Below are 11056 nucleotides of genomic sequence, written 5' to 3' on the forward strand. Positions count from 1 at the left end.
GTTCAAAAGCTATATCTTAACAAATATCTCAAGAATGATATGTGATTTGCAAAAATATCTTAAAGTCAGAATACCACAAATCAGTATAGTTATTACATTAAAAGTGCAGTTAGCATGCTAGTGTAAATGTTAAAAAAGCCTAGAGCCACAGTGAACCGGGACAGGCCAGAGTAAAGCAGTCCAAAGGGTACAGTAAAGCGGGAGAGGCACAAAAGGGGTCATAGAGGCCAGTAAGACAGTCCGACCCAATCCCCGGCCTTTAAAAGCCACAGTCCGGCATGCCGAGAGCCCCAGTTTATCAAAAGGCATAATAAATAATCCTATCATTGGGACTTCCTTATCGTTGAAATTAAAAAAGAAATGCCTGTAAAGACCTTTTTAAATTTATTTTTTCAAAAGGAAGTGCCGTCAATTAATTGGACCCCTTCCTTCTTTCTTTGATTGGGCCATTTTATGTTCCCAAAAGCTGATGACCCTATGTTTTGTCCCATGAAATTTATCACCCATTCATGGAGGGTGGGGTCTAAACCTCGGGGTTGCCGGGGGGAAAGGGGGGAATCAGGTTTAAAAAGAAAGGAGAATAGGGCCATTTCCTTTGGGTGAAAGTCCCCGTCACTGGCATCAAAACAACTAACTCCCTTGGGGTTGAATAAATTTATTTTTGGGAAATTTGTTTGTTGTTGGTGTGTTCTTGCGGAAATTGGATTACAACTTTTCCCGCTGGATTCCCAAAGGGGGGTCATCCCCGCATTCTCCCAAAACCACCTGTTTCCTCCTGGGACAGTCTCCCACACCACTCTTGGGAGGTTATTTATTTCCCATCTGTTAAAATTTTTTAGTATGAGTACTTATTTGTTCCTTTTCAGATTTTCATTCATCCTAATAGTAAATGAGTCACTTTTTTTGTAAAATGAGTTATCTTTCTTCGGTTCCTTCCTCCATTTTTCTCCATTTTTTTGCCCAGTCTTTCCTCATCCATCCCTCCACCCTCCTTACTCTTTTACACTTTCTTTTCTTAACTTATTCCTTTTTTAGTGGCCTGGTGGCAAAAGCTCTCTTCTCACACAGTGAGGGTCCGGGTTCTATTCCCAGCAGAAGTCGGAAACGTTGGGCGTGTTTCCTTACACCAGTTGTCCATGTTCACCCGTCAGTAATAATGGGTTCCTGGGTGTTAGTTGACTGGTGTGGGTCACATCCTGGCTAAAAATTTGACCTAACTTGCCCAAAATGCTCTGCATAGCAAGCGGCTTTCTATAAAGTAGTACAGGTCCACAAACCTCTATCCAAAATTCTGAAATTGGATAAGTTCTGAAAACCAAAGCATTTTCATGGAATGTGGAGAGTCGGTCATCTCAGTACTGGGTCACGCCGCCACATAGTGGCGTTGAGAATCATTCTGAACTTCGAAAAATTCTAAAACTTGAAACAATACTGGCCCCAGGGTTTTGGATGAAGGGATGTGGACTGTGTTATTGATGTCAGCTAGGCCTGTATACCTTGTACATGTACTTGTAGAAATAAAGATATTATTATTTCTTTTTACTTTCCTTTAGTCTTTTCTACCCTTTCATTTCAGATGAATATTAATTACTGAGTACAATTATTCCTATAAATTCAAGTGTTTAAGGGCAATGTGTGGTGTAAATATTATGCAGAAAATTCGGAGTGTGGAAATTAGGAAAAGGTGTGGAGTTAATAAAAGTATTAGTCAGAGGGCAGAAGAGGGGTTGTTGAGGTGGTTTGGTCATTTAGAGAGAATGGATCAAAGTAGAATGACATGGAAAGCATATAAATCTATAGGGGAAGGAAGGCGGGGTAGGGGTCGTCCTCGAAAGGGTTGGAGAGAGGGGGTAAAGGAGGTTTTGTGGGCAAGGGGCTTGGACTTCTAGCAAGCATGCGTGAGCGTGTTAGATAGGAGTGGAGACGAATGGTACTTGGAACCTGACGATCTGTTGGAGTGTGAGCAGGGTAATATTTAGTGAAGGGATTCAGGGAAACCGGTTATTTTCATATAGTCGGACTTGAGTCCTGGAAATGGGAAGTACAGTGCCTGCACTTTAAAGGAGGGGTTTGGGATATGTTGTGTATCTTTATATGTGTATGCTTCTAAACTGTTGTATTCTGAGCACCTCTGCAAAAACAGTGATAATGTGTGAGTGTGATGAAAGTATTTTCTTTCTTTTATGGGTCACCCTGCCTCGGTGGGAGACGGTCGACTTGTTGAAAAAAAAAAAAAAGTTAGATAACTTTCTACTATTGGGCAACCCATGAATAAATTTTATTACGGGGTTTCTGAAAGTAAATCAAATTGTATTCAAGTAGCTAAGGAATTTTGGGTACAAAGATTTTTTTTTTTGTCACTTTTCCTGCATTAAAAACTGGTGTCCCAGTGTGGTCATATCTGGCTGATGCTTCCCTTCCTTCTCTCTAAACCCTCATAAACAATTTTATTTTTATAAAAATATATGGTTATTGCAGTATTGGGTGAATATTTGTAGATACAACTCATTATGCAACAGTGGTTGCTAATGAAGCAAAAGAAGACTGCAGTAGTGTCTGCCTGCCAGTGCACTCGTTTCAACATTGCTGATGTGTCTAGTTGTAGCTAAACAAAAATACAAGACCCAGCAGTTTCACTTTTGAACACTATTTGTGGATTTGGTGCTTTTTAACTGAAAAAATGATACTCTAATGTGTAGTGAAGAGTGAGGGGAGAGTGATGGTTGCCAATGGCTTGCAAACAGTTAACACATACTGTCTACATATTTACTACATTTCTTAACTTTTACTTGATAAAATACTATATTTATCTGATATATGCTTATTTGGTGTAGAGGATTTCTATTTGTTTTGAAGGTGTAGTGGGTTTGTTTTTGTGGTTGTGGTGGGTTGCAATTTCTTTTATAGGTTTAGTGGGTTTTGATTTGTTTTGTAGGTGTAGCGAGATTCTGTTTGGTGTAGCTTTACCAAGAAATATGGATTTAATAATTGTAATTGTGCTTGCAGATGAGCCAGCCTCCTTGACACTGCTTCCATATTTAATGTTTTCTCACCATTTACTTCAATGCATTTATCTTTGGTAGACTATATGTTTAATTGGTTGAGGTGTGATAAATGCCTAACTGTCTGGTACAATTTGGTCAAGAAATGTTGATTTTGAAATTGATTGCAGTAGTGCTTATATCAAAAATGTTGATTATGAGAAAAAAGCTGTGACAGATAAGATTAAAACAGATGTTAAAAGTGGGGATATTATGTTGGAGTGGTTGATGTATTTGTTTCATTTATTTTTTTTTTATTAACCCATTGGCTGTTTCCCACCAAGGCAGAATAACCTGAAAAAGAAAAAACTCTTTTGTCATCATTCACTCCATCACTGTCTTGCCAGAGGCATGCCTACACTACAGTTAAAAAACTATCATCAACACTCCTCCTTCAGAGTGCAGGCACTGTACTTCCCACCTCCAGGACTCAAGTCTGGCTTACCAGTTTTCCTGAATCCCTTCATAAATGTTACTTTGCTCACACTCAACAGCATGTTGGCATAAAAAAAAATACTTGTCTCCACTTGCTCCTATCACACACTCATGCATGCTTGCCTGAAGTTCAAGCCCCCCTTCCACACAAAACTACCTTTACCCCCTTCCTTCCAATACAGATTCATATGCTCTCCAAGTCATTCTGTTTCATTCCATCCTCTCTCAACCACCCCTCCTCAGCCCAATGGATAACACTCTTAGTAACCCCGCACCTCCTCATAATTTCCAAATTACGGATTCTCTGCATTACATTCACACTGAACATTGCCTTCAGATACACCATCTCCACTTCCTCCTTGTTGCAACATTTGCCACCCATATGAAAGTGTTGGTATAACTATACTTACATTCTCGTCTTTGTTTCCATGGATAATGTTCAAAGAAGGGAATGTGAGAGTATAGTTTACTACATGCATGAGAGAAGGGAAGGTACCTAAGGATTGGCAAAGAGCATGCATAGTTCTTTTGTAAAAGGGGACAAGAGAAACTAAGAATTTTAGGGGGATAAATCTAGAGGTTTAAGGTAGTAGGTTGGTAGACAGCAACTGCCCAGGGAGGTACTACCATCCTGCCAAGTGAATGTAAAATGAAAGCCTGTAATTGTTTTACATGATAGTAGGAATGCTGGTGTCCTTTTTTCTGTCTCGTAAACATGCAAGATTTCAGGTAAATCTTGCTACTTCTACTTACACTTGGGGTCACACTACACATACATGTACAAGCATATATATACACACACCCCTCTGGGTTTTCTTATATTTCCTCTTCTCTCCATGGGGAAGTGGAACAGAATTCTTGTATAAATTACTAAATTTAAAAGGAGAAACTTTTTTTATTTTTGGGCCACCCTGCCTCTGTGGGATACAGCCAGTTTAAAAAAAAAAAAAATCTAGAGGTGGGAAGTGTAGTGCCTGCAGTCTGAAGGAGGGGTGGGGACATTTAAATTGTAGTGTCGATGCACCTCTGGCAGGGCAGTGATGGAGTTACATAGTTTAATATCTTTATTAAGCACCCCATACCCATCCTCTGGGCAGTAGTCAAAAGATTGTAGAGGCACATAATGGGTCTAGGAACTGGACTGCAAAGTTTTGATAGGTTTAACAAGTTACAGTGGTTATGTACTATTTTCATGTTTATATCTGATTACATTCATGATGAGTTATTAATGTATACATGAATTAGGTCAAAAACTATTATAAAATACCTTATTTTCCAAAATGGTTGGTAATATACCACTGTGGATAAAATACTTGGACCTTTCTTGAACATTTCTGAGTGAGTTGTCTCTGAATTCATTAATTTTATTGCATTCTAGTGCATAGTGTGACAATTGTCCATCTGGCAAAGTTTACGTCAGCTTTTTCTGCATCATCTGGTGGTGGTGATTTAACCTCTGAGATTCTGGTAGCCCAGCCGGACCCTGGCAGTAGTAACATCCAAGAGTTTGCTTATTTTGTTGGATACATCATAGACATGTTACTGACTCGTGTCAATCTCCTACAGTCTCGAGTCACTGATGTTCAGTTTAAGTTCTTTTCATGTGATGTTGAAAACATTGTTCTTTTTGGATCATCCTATTTCAGTGGAAGATGGCCAGTTTGTTAATATAAAAAAAAAAATTCTGAGCAAATAAATAAAAGATGGTGTGGGGTCCTCAAGGTATAATTAGAAGCACGATGGAGGAGGATAGGGTGACAAAAAAAGGGTACATATATTTAGGGTGGGAGGGATAAGAGTCATCCCAGGAATGGTTGGAAGGAGGTTGGTGTGAGCATGTTAAACAGGAGTAGAGACAGTTTTTAAGACGTCTGTTGAAGTGTGAGCAAAGTAACATGAAGGGACTCGAGTCCTGTAGTTTGGAGAGTCATCTGAACTGTGATGTCAGCACACTTCTGGTAAGACAATGACTAGGTAAATGATGGTGACCCCAAAGTCACCCTACCCTGGCGAGAGACAACCAACTAGGCTAAAAAAAAAATACGTCTTTCACATATACAGTAGTCTCATGGAACCTCTAATGCACACCCTCTCTACAAGTTTGTAGAAGTGATTATTTTTGTTTACAAGTTCATGGAGTACACAATTTAAACCACTTGTGCATATTAATGCTAGTTTCATATACATTTAGTGTGTGGAAGACAGTCTGACAAGTTGGATCTCTCTTCAAATACTGTATCTTCATCCTTACATTGTAGGTATTTATAAAAATAGTATGGTTATGTTGGATAAATATATTTTGAGTCAAGAAAATGGCTGTTAGGTCTTCGAGTTTAAGGTTTTGAATAATATATATATCGTGTGAGGAATGATGGCTTTGTTTAGTGAATGAATTGTTAATCGAGTCGAGTTGTCCCTTTCTTAGTCAAGTGTGCATGTACAACTAATTATGAGCATGATCATGGTGAGAATCTTACTAAAAGTTGTGAACGTATTGCAGGTTAAAGTGAAACTTTCTAAAATCAACTTTACAGCCTTATATTAGATGCAAAAGAAAAAAAAGTGATCTAATTTGTTAACTCTTTCTTTGTTATGCCCTTTTGCTTCTTGCAAAATGCTGCAAACAGCACTGGAATGAATATCTTTATTAACGAGGCATTTTACCAGCCAGTGATTTTTCAATCCAATATAGGAAATAAATACTCGATACATCTTGAGAGAATTACCTCTCCACTTCTTCCATCATTTCTGGTATATATTGCCTATATCAGATTGAAAAAAAACCACTGGTTAGTTAAACATCTTAGTAATAACGATACCCATGAAACAGCACTGTGCATACTCAAAAGCTGTGTTTCTTAGGCAAGCTGTTTTTGTCATATAATTTTTTATGAAGCATATGTGTACATATACATAAATTTTCATGATTTAATATTTACACTGAACAGGCGTACTAGCAAACGAGCTTCGTGGCATGGAACGTGAAGATGCTGCGGTATCTGTTATGTGTGGGGCTCCTCTCTATCAACTTGCACCTCCTGATGATGATGCAACATCTGATTCTCCACCAATCTCTTCCACCTCAGCCACATCCACTTCTAACCTCTCCAGATGAATAATAGCACCACAGGAGTCTCACTAAACTTTAACAGTTTTGTAAACTCTATCATTGCATGCATTTGCAGGTTTTATTGATAGTATTCTTCAGACTATTGTATGTCCTTTTTCTAGAATGCCATTGCTTCCCTTCTAAAATTACATGCTTTGCTGTGAATAATCATGTTAATATTGTGATGTGATAGGTTATTACCTTTAATTTTGATAAATTGTATAAGCACAAAAATTATCCTTAGTTCTCAGTTGTCTTTACTAAGGAACTCAGTTCTAGGTTTACTTGTAATTTATGAAGGAAAATAGGGTACAAGTAACAATTGTGTGTTCTGAATATCAAATCTTATATGTATTAGGGTGCAGTATCTCCACTCCTCGTTATGTAGTTATGCATATATTTATTTGTGCCAAGTCATATGTCTTTTCGTATCACTGGTTGAGTTTTCATGTTCCGTAAATTTTATATTTATCAAAAAGAGTAAAATATTTTATCTTGTTTACTATGTTACCCTTAGGATAGGAGGTTTTACTTGGCTAAAATTTAGTGTTCTAGGATACTTTACAGCAGGGGTCCCCAACTTCTCGATATCTTTATTACATTAATAGGAATAAGCACAACCCATAAGGAAACATCAGGTTTTATCCAAATTAAAGGAAGATATATCCCATTCCTTGAATTATAAGTGCCTTGTTGGCAGCAAGACACTCCTATAAAGGGGCTATTTTTATAATGAAAGACTATTATGAAATTTTAAGAAAATTCATGTGGGCTTCCCTTCCCCTCTCATCCCAGGAAACGTTTTCATTATATTTGTACAAGCAAGTTCTGTAGTTCTTTACTCAAAATGTGTATATATATGTTTTTTTTTTTTTTTCAACAAGTCGGCCGTCTCCCACCGAGGCAGGGTGACCCAAAAAGAAAATACTTTCATCATCATTCAACACTTTCACCACACTCGCACATTATCACTGTTTTTGCAGAGGTGCTCAGAATACAACAGTTTAGAAGCATACACATATAAAGATACACAACATATCCCTCCAAACTGCCAATATATATGTATATGTGTATATATATATATATATATATACAGTGGACCCCCGCATAGCGATTTTAATCCGTGCAAGAGGGCTCATTGTTATGCGAAATGATCGGTATGCTAATGAATTTTCCTCATAAGAAATAATGGAAATCAAATTAATCCGTGCAAGACACCCAAAAGTATGAAAAAAAAATTTTTACCACATGAAATATACATTTTCCTACACACAAAGAGAAGGATACATGCACAATAGTAGAGTAGTACATGCACAATATATATTGTGCATGTACTACTCTACTAAATGAAGAATAAATGACACTTACCTTTATTGAAGATGCAGCAATGACTGATGAGACACTGTGTCCTGGGAGTGCCTTTTCCTCCTGAGTACTGTAGGTCCTGTTTGGCATTTTCTTCCAGAACAGGCCTTATCACACTGTGTATGCCACTACGATTCTTAAATCTCTCAAACCAACCTTTGCTGGCTTTAAATTCACCAATATGAGCACTAGTTCCAGGCATTTTTCCCTGTTCACCTGGGTGTTAGTCGACTGGTGTGGGTTGCATCCTGGGAGACGAGATTAAGGACCCCAATGGAAATAAGTTAGACAGTCTTCGATGACACTGACTTTTTTGGGTTATCCTGGGTGGCAAATCCTCTGGGGTTAATTGTTTCTTGGTATTCTCAATAAGCCACACCAACAACGGTGCTACTACAGCAGCAGCAGACGGTACTACAGCAGCAGCAGCTGACGGTGGTACAACAGCAGCTGACAGTGCTACAGCAGCAGCAGACGGTACTACAGCAGCAGCAGACGGTACTACAGCAGCAGCTGACAGTGCTACAGCAGCAGCAGACGATGCTACAGCAGCAGCAGACGGTACTACAGCAGCAGCTGTACCACCAATAGTAGCGATGGTTGATTGGGGTTTATTATACAACCTGGCCAGCTCGGAGACACGCACTCCACTTTCATACTTATCAATGATCTTTTTCTTCATCTCTATAGTAATTCTCACCCTTATTGCTGTAGGGTTGGCACTAGAAGCTTTCTTGGGGCCCATGGTCACTTATTTTGCAGATAAAATCACCAAAAACACTAATAGTACGAAATGTTCCGATTGTATGCTTGGATGTTACCGCGGAGGCTGGCTGGTAAACAATGCCACCAGCGGCACATGTGAGGCTGGCTAAGGGCGCACATTGGACGCGTCTCGGACGAACAGCGGTGAGCGGGTTTTTGAGCGGTATGCGAGGCAAAATTTTTGCGATAAAAGCAAGCGGTATGCGGATTAAACGTTATGTGATGCCAACGGTATGCGGGGGTCCACTGTATATATATATATATATATATATATATATATATATATATATATATATATATATATATATACAGTGGACCCCCGGTTAACGATTTTAATCCGTGCAAGAGGGGTAATCGTTATGCGAAATAATCGTTATGTGAATGAATTTTCCCCATAAGAAATAATGGAAATAAAATTAATCCGTGCAAGACACCCAAAAGTATGAAAAAAAATTTTTTTTACCACATGAAATGTTAATTTTAATACACACAAACTGAAAAAGGCATGCACACTTACATGACACTTACTTTTATTGAAGATCTGGTGATGATTGATGGGATGGGAGGAGGGGAGAGCATTATCTTCTTACTGTTTAGAAGGGGAATCCCCTTCCATTAGGACTTGAGGTAGCAAGTCCTTTTCCGGGGTTACTTCCCTTCTTCTTTTAATGCCACTAGGACCAGCTTGAGAGTCACTGGACCTCTGTCGCACAACAAATCTGTCCATAGAGCTCTGTACCTCCCGTTCCTTTACGATTTGTCTAAAATGGGCCACAACATTGTCATTGAAATAGTCACCAGCACGGCTTGCAACAGCTGTGTCAGGGTGATTTTCATCCATAAAGGTTTGCAGTTCAACCCACTGTGCACACATTTCCTTAATTTTTGAAGTAGGCACAATGGATTCCACAACTGGCATAGGCTTCTCAGGGTTAGCCCCAAACCCTTCAAAATCTTTCTTAATTTCCATACTAATTCTCACCCTTTTTACCACAGGGTTGGCACTAGAAGCTTTCTTGGGGCCCATGGTCACTTATTTTCCAGAAACAGCACCGAAAACACTGTAATAATACGAAATATTCCGATTGTATGCTTGGATGTTATTGCGGAGGCTGGCTGGTAAACAATGCCACCGGCGGAACATGTGAGCGTGGCTCAGGCCGCACATTGGAAGCGTCTCGGACGAAAATCGGTAAGCGGGTTTTTAAGCGGTATGCGAGGCAAAATTTTTGCAATTAAAGTAAGCGGTATGCGAAATAATCGCTATGTGATGCCATCGTTATGCGGGGGTCCACTGTATATATATATATTATATATATATATAAATTTTTTTGTTTTTCTTTCAACAAATCAGCTGTCTCCAACTGAGGTGGGGGTGACCCCCCCATTGCACGCACACACACAAAAAAAAATCATTATCACTTGCTTCATCACTGTCTTGTCAGAAGCACACCAATATTACAGTTCAAAACTGCAAATATCCCCACCCTTCCTTCAGAGTGCCGCCACTGTACTTCTCACCTCCAAGTCCAGCTAACTGGCTTCCATTAATCCCTTCGTAAGTGTTACCTTGCTCACACTCCAACAGCATATCAAGTCATAAAAACCACTTGCCTCTGTTCTCTCCTAACACATACACACAGCCTTTACCCCATCTCTCCAACTTTTCCTAAAATGACTTCTACCCTGCCTTACCTCCACTACAGATTTACATGCCAAGTCATCCTATTTTGTTCCATCCTTTCTAAATGTTCAAACCACCTTCACAACCCTTCTTCAGCCCTCTGGATAATACTTTTAGTAACCCTGCACCTCCTAATCTTGAAGCTGCGAATTCTCTGCACGATATTCACACCAGACATGACATCTCCATTGCCTTCAGCCTCCTTGCTGCAGCATTCACAACCCATGCTTCACACCCATGTCAGAGCGTTGGTACCACTATACTTTCGTACAGTCTCCATTTTGCTTCCACAGAAAATGTTCGTCTCCACAGACACCTTAATGCACCACTAAAATTTCTCCGTCAGTTCTATGGTTCACCTTGCCTTTCATAGACCCATCTGCTGACAAGTCCACTCCTAGATATCTGGATGCTTTCACTTAATACTCCCTCCAATCTGATAAAACAATCTTTCATTACCTAAATTTACCCTCATTACCTTGTTCTTTCCAATGTTTACTTTTAATTTCCCTGCATTCATTTCTCTCCAAACCACTTCTATAAATATATTAACCATGGTTAATATGTTTAAAGTCTGCTTTTTGGGGAAAATAATCTCCCTCCCTCATTATCTTATAAACACTTAACTGCTTTCAGTAGTCTACCACCCATTCCTGA

At 39.1% G+C, this 11056-nt stretch overlaps 1 protein-coding gene across 1 annotated transcript in view; it reads left to right on the top strand.

The window, feature by feature from the left end:
- The window catches only part of LOC128690311 (death-associated protein kinase 1-like), a 532947-nt gene extending 525047 nt beyond the window's left edge, over positions 1-7900 (top strand). Inside the window, 3 exon segments of the mRNA XM_070090725.1 lie at positions 681-732; positions 734-809; positions 6431-7900. Coding sequence (XP_069946826.1) covers positions 681-732; positions 734-809; positions 6431-6591 — 289 coding nt within the window. The 3' untranslated portion in view covers positions 6592-7900.
- The last annotated feature ends 3156 nt before the right edge of the window (positions 7901-11056 follow it).

Source organism: Cherax quadricarinatus, chromosome 32 (genome assembly GCF_038502225.1).
Source record: "Cherax quadricarinatus isolate ZL_2023a chromosome 32, ASM3850222v1, whole genome shotgun sequence".
Classification (NCBI taxonomy): domain Eukaryota; kingdom Metazoa; phylum Arthropoda; class Malacostraca; order Decapoda; family Parastacidae; genus Cherax; species Cherax quadricarinatus.